Raw genomic sequence first — 21,607 nt, forward strand, 5'->3', positions numbered from 1 at the left:
TAATCCGTCTGACAGAGTTTTTAAAGGAAACCTATTTCAACACAGCCCGCCAGCCGCCTCGTGAAGCAGCTCTTCCAAAATCGCACAAAAGACCGTGAACCGATTTTTTTTTTTTTTTTTGTAATTTGCTCATTCTGACGCCGCGGGAAAAAAAATTACATAAGGCGCCGATGACGACTTTTAAAGCGCTTTAAAAAAATGAACCCATCGCGGGAAAAAAAAAATAAAAATAAATTAAAAAAACCCCAAACTCCTCAAGATCAGAAAAAAAATAACAACAAAAAAAAATCAAATAAAACTAAAAAAATAACAACAAAAAACCAACAAAAAAATAAAACCAAAAAAACTAACAAAACACAACTTTCCTTCTTTCTCCCGGGGGCCGTGACGCTCCGCCCGAGGGGTTCAGAGCCGGTGTCCCCCCTCTGCGGGGAGGCACCGACGGCCGCTCCACGCTGCGGGGACGGGACGCGCCGCGCACGGGGGAGCGGCGTTTCACGGCGGCGGTGGCTGCGGTGCCGTGTTGTGTTGGTGTGGTGTTGTGTTGTACCGCGCTGTTTCGCGGGATGCAGCGCTCCCGGGCCGCGGGAGGGGCGGGAGGCAGGTGCGGGGGGGGGGGGGAGGACACGTGAAGTCACCTCCGCCCGTCCCCGCGGGCCCGGGCCCCGCCCCCTCCCGCGCTCCCCGCGCGGCCCTTTCTCCCTTAAAAGGACAACGGGGCGCGCGCGGCCGGAGGGAGCTCGATTGAGCACAATGGGGGCCGTGGGAACGGCGCCTGCGCAGAGCGGCGAGGGGGCGGGGCGGGCCGGGCCAGGGAAGAGTGGGCGGGAGGGGTGGGGAGGGGGGGACTCACTCGCGCGCGCGCGCCCGCCCGCCCGCGCCCGGCGGCAGAGCGCGGGGAGCCGGGAGCGCGCGCAGCGGCGGGAGCGCCGCGCACCGCACGGGTGTGTGTTGGTGGGCGCAGCGCGGCGGTGAGTGACTGCTTTCCCTTGGCTCCTTGGTGGGGAGGGAGGGAGGAAAAGTACAGGCGAGAGCGGACGGCGGGTTTGAACTTTGGGGTTTTGGGGGCTTTATTATTTTCTGTTGTTGTTGGGATTTCTTTTTTTTTTTTTTTTTTTTTTTTTTTTTTAAATCCAGCAGCCGGTGGTTTCTGTCCCACACAACTTTTACTTTCCCGGAGCGTGTCTGCAGTTTCTGCAGCGGCAAAAAGACTTTGCCGCCTTGAAACTGTTTGACACGCGTGGCTTCTGCGCGCGGCGTTTCCCCCCTTTCTTTTTCATCTATTAGTGGAGTTTTAAATGAGGTGCGGGCGGGGAGAAACGCCTCCCGCATTGTTGCAGACCCATCCCGATAACTCTGACTTGTCCTCCTCACCCCAAAGTACGGTTAAAGCCTTTAGGGGAAACGAGTTTTCCTGCGATTTAACTTCGAAAGCGGTCCCGAGATGCGGAGCGGGTGGGGAAAACTGGGCTGCCTGGTGATGACGGGCTGCACGGCGCCTTTCCCGGGCCGCGGCTGCCCATCCTCGCCACGCGGGCGGCGTGTCCCCGCCGGCCGTGCCTGCCCGGTGCGGAGCGGGTGCCGCAGGTGCGGCCCCGGGTGCGCCCCGCAGCGCACACCTGTAGCGCCGGCGAGCACAACTTGGTGCCAGCGGCGCGCTGGAGGGGAGGGGGTGCCCGCCGGTGCCCGCCATCCCTCCCTCTCTCCCTCACCGTGTTTCACGGCGGGGAGAGCCGGCAGCTGCTTTTCTGTTACCGCTACTACTCGCGGAGGGGTCGGAGTGTGGGCACGCCCCGAGACGGGGCAAAACGCGTGTCTGTGGGCTGGTGTGCGACACGTGCTGTCGGTCGCACAGGTCGCGGCGTGGGGCCTCTCCCCCTCCTGCCCCCGGCCCGGTGCGCGGCGTTGCCGGCATGGGGAGGACGGTGTGGCGGGCGGCGATGGCGTCCTGCCGTTCCCGCAGCCCAGCGCCGCTGCAAGTCGCTCCCGTCCCCGGCGGCGTGTGCCTGTGCCCGGCGCCAACAAGTTTTAACTCCCGGCTCCGGGGGGCGTTTGTGCAGAGCGGGAGCGGGGCGGGCGGCGTGCCCCCGGCGCGGCACGTAGGCAGCGCCCGGCTGCAGGGAAAACAAAGGGCTCGCATGTGCTGCGGGCGGCGCGGCTCCCGGCGCGCCGGGGGACAGCGCTCGGCCGCGCCGGGGCGGGGGGGTGGGGGGGCCTCGGCCCTGGCGTGTGGGGGGCGTCGGTGGGGGTGACACTTGTTCCGCGCGGGATAGTGTTTTTTTAGGGGGCTGGCTGCCGTTTTTGGAGGAGTTTGGAGGGGCGGTGAAACTTTGGATGCGCCCGCGCTCCCTGTGTCACCGCCGCGCGCACGGCGCCGGGGCGGGCGGGGGAGCCCCGCCGGCCGGCCCGGGGCTGCCGCGGGGTCGGGGGTCCGGGGGAGGGTCCGCGTCCCCCCCGCCGCGGCGTGACCGCGTTGCTGGGAGGTCTGCGACGGCCCTTTGAAGTGAAACTGTTGCCATGTTTGAATTACGTCAGGGCCGAGCCATGAGGAACCGGCGCGGGGCGGGGTGGGGGGGGAGGACGGGACCGGAGAGGGGGGCGGTGGCCGTCACCTCGCCGGGACGGGGGTCCCGGTGCTCGGCGGTGTGCGGCTGGATCCGCGCTTCCCGCCGCTCCCCCCGGTGCCGGATGAGGCGCCTGCACCGAGACCGCGTGGTGGGGCGGCGTTTGCAGCGCGGGGGCCGCCTTGGAGCGCCCACCTTCGCGCTCGGGGCTTTCCTCCCCGGCGCGCCGCCTTCCCCTTCCTGCCCTCTTCTCATTTATTTTTAATTTTTATTCGTCTTTCGGCGAGTTGAACGCTTGGCAGCCCCGCGGAGGGAGGGAGGGAGGGGAGGCGCGGCCACCCCCGTGTGCGCTCTCGCGGCTCCACCTGACCGGCGGGGCCGCCCGCGAAAGTAGGTCGTTCGCCCCGGGGGGGTCTTTGTTCCCGCTCCGGCCCCGGCCCCAGCCCCGCCGGCGGTAACGGGGGGGAGCGGGGCCGTGCCCGGGGCCGGCGCTTTCCCCGCGCCACGCGGTGCCCGGCGGAAAGCGGCGGGAGCGGCGCGACCGGGCTCTGCCTTTTCGGGCATCTCTTACTCCCTATTGTTTTGTTTTTGTTTCAAACTTGCGGTGTTTTGCGCCGGGGAAGTGCTCCCAGTCGCGCTCTCCCTTTCGTGAGGTAAAAGTTGCCGACTCCTCTCGTGCATCCATCTCGTGAAGGGGATTTAAAGGGACCTGCCAAACCTGTTGTTTATTCGGGCCGTCCCTTAATGCAGCGAGCTGGGCTGAATCCCGCCTGCCCCGGGGCTCCCCCAGCGGCTCTTTCCTGGCGGGAACGGCCCCGGTTCGTACGTATAAAGAGCCTTGTCTGCTGACGGCCCGTCCTTCCAACCCAAGTTCTTTAATAATCATTACAATTGCAAAAAAGTTTGGAGCTGCGCTGTGGCTGTTCAGGCAGCCGGCGCAGGATGCTGCCCCCCAACCCGGCGCTGTGCGCCTGGAACACGTGTCTCTCTGGGCTCAAGGCCGGGCCCTGCCATCGTCCCCTCGTGGCTGGGGAGTGGGGAGGAGAAGGCCCAGCGTACTCAACTGAGCCCAGCACTGCAATAGCATTGCACTTGGGGTGGAGACCGAGTAACGTACTTGAGTGTGACCAGTGATGCTCTTTTTCATTTTGAGTTTTAATTCGGTGCTCAGGAAGGTGGCAGTTCGATGGCCATAGAGACAACTCTTTAACTCATTGATAAGGTATGCCAGGAGAGCAGTGCTTCCTCAGCAAACTCTTTCACTACTGTGTGTGTACTTACAGAGGTGAGACAGTTTCTGTCAGCCGTGTGCTGGGTGTGTACACCCCTTTCCAGTCTGGACACAGACAGTTTCACTGTGTAGTTTACAGCTTTTTTAAATAAAGAGAACAAGATCGCCCAAAGTCTGCACCGTAGGGACAGACAGTGAACTGGAAACCTTTCTGCTGACACCAGAGGACACTGACCTCCTTTGGCACACAGGTAAATTCTAGGTTTCTTGGGATCTGTGGTATGTGGTAAAGAATCAGCAAGTAGCAAGTTGGAATTTTCAAACACACCCACAGGCATGCAGCATCCAGCTCCCACTGAAAGTAGGTGGGATTGAGTGCCAGTGCCTCTGGGAAAAATTCCTCCTCACTTCATTCTCTAAAAGAAGCTAATTGCCTATGTGATTAGTCTTCCTTTAAGAAGAAAATATCACTGACTTCTTAGTAGAAGACGTTAAAAGAGATGATAAATTCTCAGATGTTAAAAATAAAGTTAAAACTGTAATGGTTTGTTGTCTTACTCGTGCTGAACAGCTCTTTCTCTGTTACCAAACTCTGCTTTGTATTGATTCTTAACACCTGATGCTTTGTACCTCTTCCTTAACGAGATGAAAAACATACACATGTTTCTACTTGACAATCAGCTTCACACTTACACCCCTTGTAGCACTTACATTTTAACACAAAAAAGCAGCCAGGGAACTGGGGCTTGAAAATTGAGTGGTTATGCAGAATGCATGAGCAGGACTCCATTTCACAACTTAAGCCTTTGCCATTTTAGAATGTGCTCAGTCCAAAGTCCAAGTGGAATTATCAGTAATATTACTTAACGAAATGAAAATGTATCCTTTTTAACGAAGTCACTTCAGCTGTTCTGCCAAATAATTACTACACCTTCTGTTCAAATCCCCATCTAGGTATGTTACCCTCTTTAAAAACAAACAAACAAAAAACCCCAGCCAAAAAACACAAACCAAAACTATTCAGTGTCTCATGATCGCAAGTGTCTGTGATGCTTTTTTCAGTAGCAGGTGATTGCAAACAGCATCATAACAGCTGTGGTGACTGCTTCCAGATAAGCATCACAGACTGAACTCCAGCACTTGTTTGAGAACATCCCAGGTTCTCCTTGTTGGGCTCCTCCTCAGACTGAGCATGAAGTTAGTTATGCAACAGGGAGCAGGGGGAGTCATCTTTCAAGATGGAATGTCTGCAGGTGGGGTAGGTTCGGGTGGTTTTTTTTTTCTTTTTAACCCCTATGCAAATCTTACTGATTACTGTTTTAATGCTTTGGCCTATCTCTTCTGGAGGACTAACCACATGACAGTTTAGAGAAACACCCAAGTGACTTAGCCCTTCAATTCTGTAGTTTAAGTGGGCTAGGAATTTACTTCCCAGTGAAGATCGACAGGTAACTAGACTCCTTTGTGACTTAATTGCTTCTGAAAACTTAACTCAGAACAGCTTGTGACCCAGCCAGGATGCTGTGAACGCTCAAACACGGGAAAGAAATGTCCAATTTGATTTTTGGTACGTGGTTAGTATTTGCTGCCAGTTGCATCTGGTGTGCTAAGATTTTACTGCAGCTCTGAGCACACGACAGTAGCTATAGACAACTACCAGCAAAAGAGTGAGTTACTTATTTTGGCAGAGAAAAGATTCCTGAAATGTAGTTTTGAGTTTTGCTGGTTTTGCTCAGCACATCAAGTGACAACTCCACAGCATGCTGTTATATTCAGATGTGTCCTAGGCTGTAATGGCCAAATACAGCTTTCCTCCAAGTAAAGTTGTTTTGGGCGGAGAGAGGAAGGGAAGTGGAAGGAAAATCTGAGGATATAGGGGGCCAGAAGAGTGTACAGTATGCACAATTCTAGGTTATGGGTGTTGGAAACTAGTCACTCTGTTTTGAGCTATAAGGACAGATGACCGAGTAAAAGAAATGTTGCTGCAGATAATGAAATTGCATTTTCAGATGACCCCAATTTGATTGGTCTCTTATGTCCTTGGAGCATTCTGGCTTTGTGAATGTTAAAGTGTTTTTCGGGGGGTCCAATTTTCACTTCTGTTCCAAGGGGGTTTTTTTGCAGCGTGTAAACTCATGGTTGGAGGTATGTTTACGTTGAGTCTCTGATATAGATCAGCTCCTCTGTTGATGTACACTTTTCTGTCCTACAGTTGATTTTCAGGAGAGGTATTGCAGTTTATTTCAGCAGAGGGACAGGCCCAAGAATTTATTGCGAGAAACAACTCTGCTCCTGGCGCCTTAGACAGCTCTGGAAGCATTTTTCGTGTGTGTGCATGTGCCTGGGTGTATGCACTTGCAGATGCAAAAGGCAGAGCATGTATATTCTTTCTATATTAAGGCATGTTTCCTTCCCTTTAAAAGAAAAAAACAATCATACCATTTTGGCTATGTTTCTTAGTTCCAATGAAATGCTATAGAGACAACAATTGTGAGATTTTTACTGACAGAAACCGGCTGCATCAACATATGTAGGCTAGATCGTATTTTTTTGTAGACCAACTTGAGGGAGGCTGTGCCAAGGCTGTTTTGTACACATAAAGGCAAGTCAAATTGTTCTCCTCTTCTCTGTCAATGTACTGGCAGTTTTGGATTGTACGAAGGGTGAATGATCCAGGGTCAGAATGAAGAAATAGGAAGAGAGGAAGGTATTGAGTAGCTGGACTGGCATCCCTCTGCTCTTCCATAACTCCAGGGAATGTTTCTCTTTCATCTTTGCAAGAAGCAGGTGAGCACGTTCATTCCAAGTGGCCTGATAATTGTGTTATGAAGGGAGACATGCCTGCCTTCTAGGAATTCCATCTTTTCTGTTATAAAAGGTTTTCATTCTTCTTGGGTGATCAGAAAGAATGCAGAAGGAATCTGGAAAAACAAATGGAAATGGCTCAGCTTACTTTAAAATCTAAGAGTTCAGAAGTTCTTCCATAAATTGAAAACTTAATGAGCATCTAAAGCAATGCCTCCTTCTAATTTAGATCATCAAATTAAATTTTGCAAAGAAAACTAAGCACCAAATTCTAGTCCTGACAGGCAACAAAAGCATGAAACTATTTTCACACATGTAGTGATGCATGCTGCTTTGTACCAACCTTTCACAAAGGTAATAAGCAGGGTGTGGGGATTCTTTTATTTCCCACTTACTTTATTGTTCTCTTCCTAACTCCAGATTTTTTTGCAAGACAAGTTTCTGGTTTTGATGCTGCTTTTCCAAAAGTGAGAGGGTAGAATAATGCAGAGAGGTTTTTCCTGGAGTCTTTTCTGAATCCATTCAAGTTGCTAAAGCAGTTGCGTAAAGCAGAACTTGGGGGAATAGGAACTTCTGCAGGGAGAAGCTGCAGAGGGAGAGACCAGGGAGGAGGAAGAGGAGAAACACTTTTCCCCTGACTTGAAGGAATACAGCTTCCCTGCTAATGCAGGTAAATCTCCATTTCTGTAGAATGACAGATACACTCCGCTGAGATTTCTGGTTCATTGCTGGTGAGCTGTCCCTTTCGCTTCTGCGCAAGTGCTGATTTAAAAAATATATTTTAATAACATGCTTAAATTTGGCAAATAATAACAAGCTTAAGTAACATTATTAGTGTGCTTAGATTTGGCAAAATTATGTTGTGTAATTCTTTCTAATTTCTATGCAAGTTACTTACTTCCTACTTGCCATCTTTTTATCTGTCCCAGATTTCACATGGTTAAAATACCACAGCTAAGATTCAGGTGTTAGGGTAGCTGGCAGTCTAACTCCCTGGTTCTAATTTGAGATCTAAATTGCAAAGCTTTCAGGTTAAAACCTTTCAAAGGGCACAGTCGTATGTACTTCTAAGTGCATATTAGCTATTAAGCTCTCCAGCTGACAGAATATTTAGTGTATAATGGTCAAATGGCAACTGTTTAGGATTAAATGTGTGACTGAACTGACGCCTTCCATTTATAACTGCACTTCAATGCAGTTGTCAGAGAAATCTGTTTAACTTGTGGTTTTGCTACTAGCTCTTCCCCATTCAGGCATGATGTATGGTAATACTGTTGCTGACCATTCATCAAGTGGGAAACAGATGGCACTAGTTTCCCTTCTATTGAAGGATGGTGTTAAAAGGCCGCTCCTGTGAGAATGGCAGCAATGATGCAAAACAAAATATTTTCAGAATATGTGTTTGATGCCAGTCTTTGCCAGAACATTAATACATCTTGTTCTACTGTGGTGTAAATACCAGCTGGTGACAGAGATCATCTTATCAGCGTCTGGATTTCTGGAAGAATCTGGGTTAGAAAGTAAATCACGTTGTTGATGTTGATATGAGTTCTGTGCTTGCCATGCAGCAGTCAAGATGTACTTGCTGCATAAGTTTTGCAGCATTAATGAACCCTGTGTCTGCAATCAGTCTTGGACTTTCTAAATAAAAGTACCAGACCATGGATTTAACATCGGGGTACTCAAACAACATCTAAAATTGCTGTTTGGAAGTTGAAAATTCCCAGATGAGTATGCCGTTGTATCTCCAGAGGCTTGTTAAAGTCTTCATAATAGAGTGTCTCTTGGATAAGCACATCAGATGCTAAGAAACAAAATACATACTTCTGAGTGTTTGCCTAGACACTGTGTTGTGTATTTGCCTTCACAAGGCAGGGATACTGACCTGATTGGGTTGTGCTTTAGTTTGTTACATGTCCCTGTAAACACACCCAGCAGAAGCTGAGCGTAGTAACCATCCCTCAGCGAGCGCATTCAGCGGGTCACGGACTGCGTGCCTGCTGCCACCTGCACTGGATACTGTACCTGCTCAGGGCTTCCAGGCCACTGCTGTACTACTGCAGGGAGCGGTGTATCTTCTAAAAAGCCTGGCAGAGTTTGAGGTGACTTTGCTGGATATTTGCACAAGTCATCTTTGGGAGAACGTAGCCCTAGGTGAGCGTGGTGCAAACGTGAAGAAAGGAATACAGCACCTCAAGCCTGTGGTAGACAGCATGAGGTGGGATGGGGGGAAGGAGACACCTGTCCCCTCCATCTCTCTCCTCAGCATGGAGGATCTCCTTGGCATTCAGCTTGCACTAGTCTGTTGCCATTAACAGGCTTTGCAAAAAGTCCAGACAAGCTTTGTGGGGAGTTGACTGATGTCTTTCTAAGTGGTTTTGCAGTGGTAATTGCAAGGAGACTCAACCTCAGTGGGCACCAAGTGGTCTTGTGTGTGCTATACCGAAATGTGAACATATACACTCTCAGCTGAATATGGGTTCCTTAATGGATTTTGTGTAAGAGTGTTAACCAAAAATATTGGATACAGTTTTTGCTTTTCTCTTATTCTCAGCAGCTTGGGAAACTGTGTGTTTATTTTGCAGTACTGCTGTGCTCTTGATCTTCCCCTCTGGGGTTGGTGTGGGGGATGTGTTTTCACCTCTCTGTGTGGAAGACTGCTAGACCTGGGTGGTTTACTAGCTTTTGCTGTGGTCCCACAAAAATGGACAGGATCTCTTTTCCTTGCACAAAATCTCTCTGTCAGTAAGGTAAGCACAGTGCTACATACAGTTGTTTTGTGAAAGCATGTCTTTGACCTCACCTGAACCTGCTTTTCAAATTATTTTATTGCCATAATGATGTGGCAAGTCTTGGCAGTGTAGACTGAAGATTTGAGATTAATTTTCTGTCCCACTGGAAGATATTAGAATGACACACCTTCCTGCAGGTGGAAGATTTGGCGACAGATGACTGCCACATACATTAACCAGTAACCCAGGTTGGGTTGCTGGGACTTGGCAATCCTTGGGACTGGGAAGTGACTGGGACTTCCCTCTCACTGGACTAGCCCACAAGTGATGGAGATGCTGCTTTCCCAAAAGTCCTGCCTGAGCTACTGGGACTTTCAGTAGCGTTTGTGGGAAGGCCAGTTAGTTTTCTGGTAGTTTCTATGAAAATATAACGTACTTGGTCTTTTGTTAAGGGAGGAGGGGGAAATGTGTTATTTGCAGGGCTCCATCCAATTTTAATTTTTTAAAAGCAGAAGTTCTCAGCAGTGGGAACCTGTTCTCACGGAGCTTTCTGCAGCCAGTGGCCTGTCCCCTTCTGAGCAGATAGTGTGTGATAAGCAGCAGGGGTGGCTGCTCACTCCCTGCAGCAGGTGGTTGAGGCAAACCTTGCACCAGGGTCTGTTCAAAAGAGAGCTTCTTGGAACAGTCCTTGCCTGTGTTATGAGGCAGAGGCTGTGTGGCCTGTGAGGACTTGCTGTGTGTCCAGGCCCAGCGCCAGAAAAGCACCAGCTTTGCTCAGTTGTTGGTTTGGTTTTTTGAAGTGCTGTGGGAACTGTGTTTGCTCTGACAGCTTCTCATGCCATGTCAGACTGTGCCTAACAGGAATCTGCATTGGGGAGTAGCTGGCACCAGGGGAGAACTTGTTTGATGGTGGGGACATCATGTGTTGAAAGGGTCTGTGTCGTGGTGCCTGCAGTAAATCCACTTGTGAGTAACTTGAAAAGTTTCTGCCTGGAAAACAGCCTCACTGTATGATACCTGCTCTGATAGCAAATCCTAGTTTAGGAAAAGAATAGGCAGACCTGTGAGAGCAGGATGGAATTTTTGGCCTTCTGTGTTGGTGCTGAGTTTGCAGAGCTGGTGGTTAAAAAATTCCCTGTAACTGGAGTTCCAGTGTTATTGGCAGCAGTGTGTGGTAGACACATGCTGAGATGTGCCCCAGGGTCCTGCTCCCTGGCCCTTTTCTAACTAGGTTTGCTTCCCATGGAAAGCAGGGTGGGGAAGGCAGGAGGGCGAGAACGGAGCATGTGCTGACATGGATCTGGGATGTGGCTGGGATGCTCACCCAGGCCTGAGAACAGAGCAGTGCTCCTTGGTCCTGCAGTGCAGACATGGCCACTGAGGGCTGGGTGGGACTCCACCCTGCTGTTTTTAGAGTGGCTTTTCAGGTATGTCTGCCCTACAGCCTGGAGGTATGACTGCAGCTCATTTAAAATGACTCCTACTCACTTTCAGCAAGGTTTGGCAGGGCTGTTTCCAACCAACACCGGTGGTGGTGACGAGGTAGTTCCAGTGACCTGGAGTTCAGCTGCCAGCTCCTTATCCAGGGGCTCAGGCAGATGCACATGGCCTGTCCTGCAGCCTGTTTTACCACATACACAGAGCTTTCATTAGCCAAGTCAGCTGCATTCACACCTCTGGGTTGTGCTGTTCTAGATGTGCCCTTAGAGTAGATTTGTGCAGTAAATGAGATTGTTACGAGTCCTGCTGGGTATTGCTTAATATTCCAGCTGTTAATTACATAATTTTTTTACCAAGTGCATTCTAGATGCCTCTGCTCTTCTGAGGCAACATGACATGAAAAAATGGTGCCCCACTCTAGCAGTTTCCCATCTGAATTATAGTTTACCTTTGCCCAGGTTTTTCTTTCAGTATCTACAGTGATAAGTAACACCAGTTTCTCTTTTGTTTTCACAGGCTACTGCTGGGAGGAAAAGATGTTTGGCTTTCACAAACCGAAGATGTATCGCAGTATAGAGGGCTGCTGTATTTGCAGAGCTAAGTCTTCCAGTTCCCGTTTCACTGACAGCAAACGTTATGAAAAGGATTTCCAGAATTGTTTTGGGTAAGATTCTTTCTTTAGTCAACGTCGTGGTCAGTTGTGGCATTGATCTCCAGGCCTCCAACCTGGTGTACTGTCCTTCTTGCTCTGTAAGACTGAAAGATTAGGTTAGCAGAGGTGAGTGGTGGGAAAAGGCTGCCTGTGGCTTCCTCACAGCTTTCCTGAGCAGACAGGGAGGGGCTGGATCCTCTGCTGCTGTGTATGGTACCATTTTAGTTTTGGTCTGCTGTCACTGCCCATGGAGAGCTGTTAATTCCTAACAGCAAAGTTTTAGGCTCATGCCTCACCCAGCTCACAGCACATGCAGGGATTTAAACCCCTCTCAAACTGTGCATTTTCCACTTGTTCCACAGAGGTGTAAATACCTACACAAAATGATGAACTGTACAGGTCCATGGAGGCTTTCTGTGGCTCTGAAGATTCAAGAGTGTTAGATAAAACTTGAGGAGAAATATTTAGGAGTTTCAGCAGCGTTAATGTGAAGTACTTGTTATGGATATTGGTGTCTTTGTTCAAATAGGACATGTTAACATGTAATTACAACTTCTCATTGGAAACCCCTTCTAATGGAAAAAAATGAGCGTCAAGTAATTAGCTTTCAAATTAGGTAATGTTGCTTGAAAGCACTGGTAATAAAACTATAAATATGAGTGATTTCTTGTGCCAATTACTGTGACCTTTTAAATTTTTTAAAATACTTTCAAAGAGCTTTGAAATTATGTATAAATATTTCCCTCTTCCCCTCTTTTTCTAGAAACACTACTTTCATGTACAACTTTATAGTGCTTTGTATTTACCAGGGATTTTTGTACATAAGTCTGGTGGTGACAGTTTTCCTTATCATATTTCTTGACTACTGTCCTTGGCAGTCAAAGACTGTGTGAAGATACATTGCTTTTTTTTTTGGTTGTTGTTAACTGCAGTAAAGCAGCTTGCAGTGTACCAGGGCCATTGGTCTCATGCTTTCTGTTTGCCAAGGTAAAAATGCAGTCTTAACACTGAGCAAATATCTAAGCCTGCCCCATTCATCTATAAATCTTCAAAGTCTTCCTATTTAAATAGCTGAAAAATTTTACAAGGTTTCCCCTTTATATTTCTTTTAGCATGGATTAGCAGTAGAGATGATTCCTGAGGAAAGCTTGTTAAAGGGAGCGAGTATTGCTGTCATTCCAGTGACTGCTGTTTCTGAAACCTTATCCTGTGCTTATGTGGGAGTGTGTTAGGTGGTATTTGTTACTCATCCTTGAAGCTCTGTGAGAAAGTTAAGACCTGAGTAAGCCGTTCATGTTTGTTCCCAAATGTACGTTTGAAGAACATGATTATTCCTCCTTCTCCAGTCAAACTAACAAACCCACTGGAACTGTGTGTTGTTTTCTGGTTTTGGGGGGAAAAACCTCAGAACCTGAAGATGACAGGACTGCTGTTTTCAGTGCCCCTCTGGAGGCAGATTATGACACCTTTTATTTCTCTGTGGAATAGTGCTCTTTGAAAGTGAGACCTGGTCTTTAAATGGCAATGTTTGAACACCCCAGATGACTTGTAATTCCCAAAAAACAGAGCTTCAGAACTCCTCTTATTCATGAATTTTTATGCTGCTTGCTGTTATCAAGTGGGGGTATGCTTTTATTAACTGTAGTTAAGTGATTTTTCCTTTTGTTTTTACCAGGCTCCATGAGGCCCGTTCAGGAGATATTTGCAATGCCTGTGTTCTTTTGGTGAAAAGATGGAAAAAATTGCCAGCAGGATCCAAAAAAAACTGGAATCACGTTAGTAATCTATTTCTCTTCGTTCCCCAGATCAACTCTTTCTAGGGAGGGGAGGTGCTGGCAAAGATTTGGGGTTTACTGTTTCCCCCACGCTCTCTCTTCCCACTCTCAGCATCTCTAAATCCTTCCTGGAGTACTTCCTATTATGTGGCTCTTACCTGCCTTCGTTTGGCTTATGTGCAAATGGTGATTATGCAAGCCCGAGATGGAGTCACAGACTGACTTACCTTGTAATTCCTTGTTTTCACAAGCTCATAACTTTGTCCAAAAGTCTCTTATGACACTCAAAACATTTCAGATTTGGCCTCTATCCAAAACGGGATGCTTTTTCTTTTTCCAAGCAAGTGACTTGCTCCAGCAACACATAAATCAATGTCATTTAGCCAGATAATTACAATGACTAATATCTCGCAGCAATTCCCACTCGTATATTCTGGTTTGATACACCTAATTCAATTTGGGCCTAGGGCTGGGAAGATGATCAGGATTCCTTGTGTATGTAATAATCTTTATCCAGGAAGCCTTGATGGTAATGGGAGCCAGAACTATAGCTATCACTACCACTAGCTTTGCTCAGAGGTTAAATTTATGATTAAAAAACCAAAAACTGCAGGGCAAATGCTTGGCAGACACCCCTGACTGTACCTGTATTAGTTTAAACAACTGTTGTGGGCTAAACTGAATTTATCAAAAATGATAAGTTGGCAAAAGTTGAACTAAATGTGCTTTTAAAACTAGTTTTTGCATTTCCCTACAGACTCAGCCTCTTACAACTCAGATTTAAATGAAACATAAGAGTGTCACTACACAGAACTGCCTTGAATTAACTAAATTGGTTTTGAGCACCTTCAGCTAAGTCAGTACAGGTGCCTTGACGGGGGCAATATCTGGGCATGATGCAAAAGTGTTAGGCATGCATTTTCTGTGTTCTAGGTGGTAGATGCCAGGGCTGGACCCAGTCTTAAAACAACATTGAAACCAAAGAAAATGAAAACTCTGTCTGGAAGCAGAATAAAGAGCAATCAAATCAGCAAACTGCAAAAGGAATTCAAGCGGCACAGTAAGTGGATCCAGAGAGATTTTGGCAGTAAACTTTAGCCTCCCCTCACATAGCTTACAGTTAGCTGGCCAAGTTGAATCACCATCTAGATTTGACTGTACACTCACACATTTGGGCGCTGCCTGTTTTCACAACCTCTTGTTCTCCTGGACCTTGGAGAGGGGGTGGAATGAGGAGGAAGAACGTGTGTGCAGAGTGGGCTGCAAGACAGAGGTGGGGAAGTGACAAGGGGGGAGTGTGGAGCCTGGCTTGAAAGAGTGGGCAGTTGTAGCTTATGTCCAACACTTAAATTACATGTCTCTAAAAAGAACATCTTGGGCAAGATCCTCTTTGAAACTGAAGTTGGAAGAGGCTTCCCCCTGCTCTCAGTAATGTGCTATGGCCATTTTTCAGATCTCTTTTCCCAGGAAGATTTCAATCTTTTTTTTGCATATATGTTTTCAACCCAGGCTTTGTATTTAGCCTAGACTTCCCCTCGCCCACCCCTAATTTAAATTCTTACCATGTTTCCTTATACCTTCCTCTGCTGGTCTCAGTGATTTCTTTCCAGTAGCACATGGACTATTCAAATGGATTTGGATTCATAGCTTTCCAGCAAAGCCATCTGCCAGTTATATTCTAAATATATGTTGGTCCTTTAGGGTTTTTTTCTAAAGCAAACCTCCTAACTTCTTAACTGTTGCTGACTTGGTCTTCTCTCTCTTTCAATTATCCTACCTGGCTTGAAGGAGAAGTCTCCAAAGAATCAGTAAAGGTCCTGACCCAAAGAGCTTGTATCCTCATTCAATGTGCTGTAGTTAATCTAGTTGTGTTACTGTGTCTGCTAGAGATGACAGCTGAAAGGTAGGGGAGTAGACACTCTGTTAAGGTGTGTGTCTGCACAGAGTCCATAGTTTACAGTCTTGACCCAGCAAAAGCTCAATACTACCTAATGCATGATGAGAATATATATATATATAAAAATATGCACATACACACACAGACACTAGAGAGAAGAGCTTTACCAGACTTTACCTGAACAGGTGAGAAAGAAGATTTACAGTAAGAGAGAAAGGTTACTAGGTATGAAGAGCAGATCCCATTGTTTTGAAGGATCTTCAGTGATTCCAGAGCATGGCCTGCGTGGGCTATGTTTGAGAGCCAGGAACTGAAGCTTGATCCTGAACCTCTTTCCAGTCTCTCACGTGCAAGGACCCCCTCCAGTTCCAAGGTCTGCTTTGGAAATGCTGACAGATCGTCTCTGTATTGAAACCTGGTGGGGGCAAGTTAAAAAAACAGGTTGTCACTGTTAGGTTTTTCTTGTTAATTAAAAAAACTCTGTCTCTCTGTTCCTAGTCCATGTATGACCTTTTTTACGAGTCAGGAAGAGGCTAAGTCATTGGATGCATGTCCTCATTGTGGCATTTATTCTTTCCCCTGCAGATTCTGATGCCCACAGCACAACTTCGAGTGCCTCCCCGGCTCAGTCGCCCTGTTACAGTAACCAGTCCGACGATGGCTCTGACACAGAGATGAGCGCTGGGTCCAGCAGAACACCAGTGTTCTCCTTTTTAGATCTCACATATTGGAAAAGGTAAAAAGGTGCACTCTGTGCAGGTGCTGACTAACACCACATGCACACTGCTTGATTCTGCTTATTCAGGAGTTTGTTGCTGCTGAACTGTTTTTGGTTTAAGGATATAATTTAAGTCACAGAGCATTAGACAATACCTGTCTGTCTTTCTATGGGAAGAAATGCCATGTACTTGAGACGTTTTCCCCTATCTCCTTCCAGTTTCTTAAATACTAATGCAGTTGCTGGAAAATATTTTTACTGGTTTTGGGAGCAACAGATAATATTCCTGTCTCTGTCATTATCTTTTCTTAAAACTATGCCCTGTAGATGTGATGTGTTGCCAAATACAAGAGTGTTCTCAGCTTGCCAGCAAACATAGCATTTGATTGGGTTGACCTGTGATGGTAGTCATTTGGAAAAAAACAATAAATCCTGGAGTGGGAGGAAAACCACAAGGTTTTCTGGGAGCTGACGAGCTTGTTATCTTTTATTGCATGTTGTGACACAGTAATCCCTTGTTTAGCTAATTGCTCCATTGAAATTGTTGTGACTTTGCTGCCTCCTCTCAAATAATGTTTGCAAGTGCATTGTAGCCAAGGTTAGTTCAGCCCAGATAGTTGTGTATCTGAAACTTCTCTGGGAAGCCAAGTGGGAGACAGTTTTGCAGAGATATATTCGGATTTTTTCTCCACATTTTTGTTTCTTCCGCAAAGCAGTGTTGTGGATTTAGACACAGACTTGTTTTCTCTTTATGAGCAGCCTTTTTGCCCCTATCCTCTGAGCTGGAGGCTCAGTAGTGTCTGGGGTCAGACTTATTTTTTGCATGTTTGTAAATTCTGTATATTCTAAACACACAAAGTATATGTCTCCCTGCCATTTCTTCCAGGCAAAAGGTCTGCTGTGGAATTATTTACAAAGGTCGTTTTGGGGAAGTCCTCATAGACACTCATCTCTTCAAACCTTGCTGTAGCAATAAAAAGTCCGCCACTGAAAAGCCAGAACAAGAAGGACCACAATCTCCAGCAATCTCCACCCAAGAGGAGTGGTGACTTCCTTGGATAGCTGCAGAAGGTTACACAGATCCTCTTATTCTCCGGAAAAATACTAGAAAAGTGACTCTTCACTTTGGACACCTGCTATGCTGCCAAAAGACTATTCCCTAGAACTGTTTTGGGTTTTACTGCTACAATTCCACAAACTCTGAAGCCAGTTGGTATCCTTTCAGAAAGACTGTACATAATATTTAAGATGCTATGGAACACTTGGCAAAGCTGAATGCTGCTGCAAGGTTGTCTAATCTTCCCCCCACACTCACTTCACGAGTGAACATGTGGATGGGGGTTTGTATATTAAAGTATATGTAGTTCATGTTTCTGTAATTGAAAGAAGCAGTGGTTGTAAGGTTTTTTTTTTTCTTTAAAAGTTGGTTGGTAAACTCCCTTAAATCCCCAAGAAAATATTTCATTCTTAGACATGTATGAGTCAATAAGATGAACTAATACATAGAAATGTTATAAGTCACCTCTCTAGTTATATAAATATATATTTTTAAAGGTGTGGAGATTTCACCCTGTACTACTGACGTAACAAAGACGAATATTTCATCCCTCCCTTGTGACACAGACTGGTAAACTGCAGACATCTCTACTATGAGTGGTAGCTTGCTGAGAAGGCCTCTAACATACAGTCCTCCTCAGAAGAGGTAGGAAAGCTCTCCACCTTAGCTGAGGAGGAACATAGCAAAACGGGAGGTTACTTTGTTTTAAGCCATCAGCAGACACCCTGGGCATGGTGTAGTAACCAGCTGGTGGTGAGAGATGGACCAAGAAACATCTTGATGCCCAAGTTAGGTGTAAGGGATGGCCAAAACTGAGTAACTGCTCTCAGTTGGCCCAGTGCAGCTGCACTGTGACCACAAACAAAACTCCTGCTGATTTTGGACCTGACATAGAACCAAACCCCTTGCTAAGCAAATCAGGCTCTCGTCCAGGGACATAATCTGATTGCAGCCTGGGGTCTGGATTCACAGTTGCTGTTTTGAAACCCTTCCCCTGCAGTGCTTCTCTGTGTTTGGGTTTTGTTTTTTCTGTTTGTTTGTTTAAGCAACTGCCAGATCAACACTTTTGTGAATACTGAATATGAAAAGTTCTGCTAAGAACGGTGCTGTGCTGAATCAAGGCAGCTCTGTTTGCATTCACGATCAAAAGATAATACTTTCTACATAGATTCCCAGACAAGCTCATGTGCAAATCATTGTGACACTCCTTCAAACTCCCCTTTGCCTGTGGGGTGGAAGCAACTTCCTGGAAGATTGTACTGCAGTTTTAGCTCCCAGTTGCTTCATGTTCCTTTTATGAAGGTTTAACTTGTGTGAGTTGGGAATTCTGCTTTTTGTTTGTTTGTTTTTTCTGGTTTTGGGGGGAGGGGGGATTTTTTTCTTACGATTACTCTTTTGGGATATCCTACAATGGATTGCTACATGGTGTGATTTTTGGGGCTGTCCTGCACAGGGCCAGGAGTTGGAGTTGATGATCCTGATCCTGAGTTGGTCCCTTCCAAACTCAGCATATTCTATGATTCTAAGCTTTCCTTTTTGTGAGAGTCATCAGCATAATACTGTGGTGGGTAGGGTTTAGGACTGGATTTCCATGTAGTCTCCATTCCTGAAATGGGAATACTTAGCAAATGAAAATATAGATAGGGAAATATACACAGGTTTTAAGAGGAGCCTCTGCCTTCAAAGCTTTTTTTTTCTTTCTTTTTTCCTCTCCTTCTTTTGGATAAACCAACCTCTGGAGAGAAAGAAAATCAGGGGAAACAGGGCTTTGACTTATCACAGCCTTACAGCTTAGGGCTTTCATTGGACTTATTTTGCGCTTCCTAAACTCTGGAGATTCTGAAGGGAGGACAAAGCTGCTTACCTTGCTTTCATCCTCAACTGAATAGAATCATTTGAGTTGGAGAAGACCTGAGATCATCGAGTCCAGCCATAGATATAATGGATACTTGGTTGTATAAAGGCATAATAAGGTTGGTCATGTCCAATAAGGGCTTGAGCAAGAGTCCTTGCTGTTTTTTGCAGACACTTGTTTCATGTGAATTTGTGTTTTCAGCATCAGTAATTCTGTACACCTGAGGCTGCAGTATTGGTGGTAGGATGTGCTCTGATACGAATCATCTCTTCTGTATTTATTTATTTATTGCTAGATTTCAACCACCAACTGCTTCCCCTACTCCCTCCCACCTCTTCCATTCATGGTAGTAATGCAAAATGAACTGTATGTAGTCATGCACTTTGTATTAATGTATTAGAAATCTATGGAACCTGTTTTGTACTTTTATACTGTTCAGACACTTGTAATCCAAACTTTTTTTTACTAGGGTAATGAATAAATTTAGACTTATTTAGAAAATAAGCAACTTCTCCTCTATTTATTTCAACTCTCTTCTGTTAAATTAGACTTGGTGTTGGAACCAGTCCAGGCAACCCATGTTGAACAAGACCAAGACTTTTTTTTTTTTTTGAGGTGGGGTGAGGTAATTCTCTTCCTATTTAATTTGGAAAGAAGAGCAGAGCAAAGGAAGGAGATGGTGTTTGTTATGATAGACAGCTGTCTTGGGGCAGAATCCCAGAGCTTTCCCTTGGCTCCGCATTCCTTCACTGGGAATGGGTGGTGCTGACATTGGGTGTTCACGGGGAGCTTGCTCTCTTTCTGACTCACCATCATTCATTGAAGGCCAGCTGAAGTAACAGCGTTAAAGGGTTGGTGCTGACAGCATTTGGAAACATCCCTTTCCAGATCCGGTGGAGTCGGTGGAAGAGACTGGTGCTCCTCTACTGAAGCTGGAGCCTGGAGTGTTCCTTTCCACAACAGGCATAGTCAGCTGGATAAGCTCCAGCAGACTGGTGGGAGCAAGGTCTCTGTCTGGTAGGAGCTGTCCGTGAGTATCTGAGTTTAGAAGATAATGGGGAAAACATTGCAACTTAAGTTTGTTGCAAGAGACCATTTTGGACTTTAGTGGAGATGCTGATTTATTCCTGCTGAGACACTGGCTGTTTTCTTATAAATTGAGTTTGATGATATCCAGAGATTCATATAGAAATCCCTTCAGAGAAATCTCTGCATAAACTGCAAGACCACATGATTTTAGTACAATAGCATCTATTTTTGATATATTTGACACATCTGCTGAAGATGCCTAAACATACCTTGAGCATAGTTCGGTTCACCTAAAATGAATTTACTACCTAAAATTACTGAAGAGAAGCAAAAGACAAGAAAAATCTGGCACGTGACAAGAAAATGTTTTGTCGAAGGCCACCAATGGACAGGGAGCAGATCCATGATTTCCAAAGCCTGAGCTGGGTGTCCAGTGCTGCTGCTGAAGCCTGCAATGGCAAGTTCTGTTTGCTTTTGTATGGTGCTGCATGAAGAGTAATTTTATTCCAATTTGTGCAATTTTGAAGTTTCTTTGTGACTTCTACAACACTGAGCCTATGACCTGCTTTCTGAGCAGGTGACTGGGTGCCATCCAGCCCCAGTGACCAAAAGTTGCAGCTCTTATGAAGTCATATAAAAGCTTAGTTCCACTATGATGTAAGAAAAAGGGAAACTCCTCCTAAATGGTCCTTGCAGTATATAATGTAATTTTTTAGGTTGTCCAGACCAGAGGTAAGAGCAATCTGCCATGTATTCTACAGACCTGGCCCTGCAAGTACCAACATCAGAGACACAACTTCCTTTTGGTTCTTGTTTTCTGTTTTCTTTCCATGGAAATCTGGTGGTGAGGAGGAAAGGGAGCACATGTCCAGTTCCCCTTTTTCAGACACTGGAAGTGGCACCCAGAAAATGCTGTTGGCTTCCTCCATATAAACAGTCTACAGTAAACAAACACAAAACCCATGCTCCCTTTCAGGATAACTATATATAGGGTTTGTAAAGCTGTTGGAGGTATCTATTTGGTTGTGATGGGCATCATGTAGCCAATCCAGCCTTTTCAGTAAACCCCACTTTGCCGTTTGGAGGAGAGGTTTCAGTCTGTATTTCTATTGGAAATTCCATGTTTGTGTTGACCTGCAGCAGCTTTGAATTCTGTTGGTGAGGAACAGGTAAGTTAATGGTTATGGGCTTACAAAGAAGTTACACTTTCTGGGATAAAATATGGTATGCAGAGCACTTGTGTACTCCAAATCCTGAATGTATTTGGAGTGCATGTGACACGTTTCAAGCCATTTAGCGCAATGAATTTAGGTTTTGTTTCTCTTTTACATTTATTACTGAGAGTTATTTGGAGAATACTTTCTACTGTATCTGAGAGAAGTTATCCCTACAGGAGTCCATGATATCTGCTTTGCCATAGCCTCCAGCCCAGCAGAAGATCGACTGGAAAGGGACAGACTGCCCAGATGTCCCAAAGACCTCAGTTCTGGGGAAGGGACTGTTCATGATCCTGCTCAGCCGAAAAGGGACTCTCACTGTCGGAACCTGAACCTAGCCCTGGCTCCCTGCAAAGACAAAACGGAGGAGGCTGGAAATGCACTGGGAAATGCAAAATGGAGAAGGCTGGAAATGCACTGGGAAACATGGGAGAGGTGAGACTCGTCAGAAAGGGACGGTGGAATCGGGCACTTTGCAGCCGCAAAGAGGGGTGGCACGGGTGGCTGTTATTGCCGACCTCTACAGAGCGGCCTGACGATACCGGGCATAACACCCACGTTTCGGAGGAGGTCGAAAAGCCTCAGTCCCCGGGGACAGGGGTAGCTGGGGGAGCGAGGTCGGGTCGGTCCCTCCC

The 21,607-nt window shown here is 46.5% G+C and overlaps 1 protein-coding gene across 2 annotated transcripts; it reads left to right on the forward strand.

The window, feature by feature from the left end:
* The first annotated feature begins 889 nt into the window (after positions 1–889).
* On the forward strand, positions 890–19,230 carry SINHCAF (SIN3-HDAC complex associated factor). Of its 2 annotated transcripts, none has more exons than XM_032689525.1 (6): positions 890–971; positions 11,289–11,436; positions 13,100–13,199; positions 14,133–14,259; positions 15,682–15,832; positions 16,701–19,230. In XM_032689525.1, exons 2-6 carry the CDS (start codon positions 11,309–11,311, stop codon positions 16,861–16,863), a joined length of 669 nt encoding a protein of 222 aa, XP_032545416.1. In that variant the 5' UTR covers positions 890–971; positions 11,289–11,308; the 3' UTR covers positions 16,864–19,230. The 2 variants fall into 2 exon arrangements, with proteins under 2 accessions (XP_032545416.1, XP_032545415.1); XM_032689524.1 differs by lacking the exon at positions 890–971 and adding an exon at positions 4,029–4,046.
* The last annotated feature ends 2,377 nt before the right edge of the window (positions 19,231–21,607 follow it).

This window comes from Chiroxiphia lanceolata, chromosome 5 (genome assembly GCF_009829145.1).
Source record: "Chiroxiphia lanceolata isolate bChiLan1 chromosome 5, bChiLan1.pri, whole genome shotgun sequence".
NCBI classification, from domain to species: domain Eukaryota; kingdom Metazoa; phylum Chordata; class Aves; order Passeriformes; family Pipridae; genus Chiroxiphia; species Chiroxiphia lanceolata.

Excerpts from the sequence above, each read along its gene's own strand:
- SINHCAF (XM_032689525.1), top strand. The coding sequence starts at position 11,309 with ATGTTTGGCTTTCACAAACCGAAGATGTATCGCAGTATAGAGGGCTGC. Across the intron at positions 14,260-15,681 it reads AAAGGAATTCAAGCGGCACA|ATTCTGATGCCCACAGCACA; the intron begins GTAAGTGGATCC and ends TTTCCCCTGCAG. Across the intron at positions 15,833-16,700 it reads GATCTCACATATTGGAAAAG|GCAAAAGGTCTGCTGTGGAA; the intron begins GTAAAAAGGTGC and ends CATTTCTTCCAG.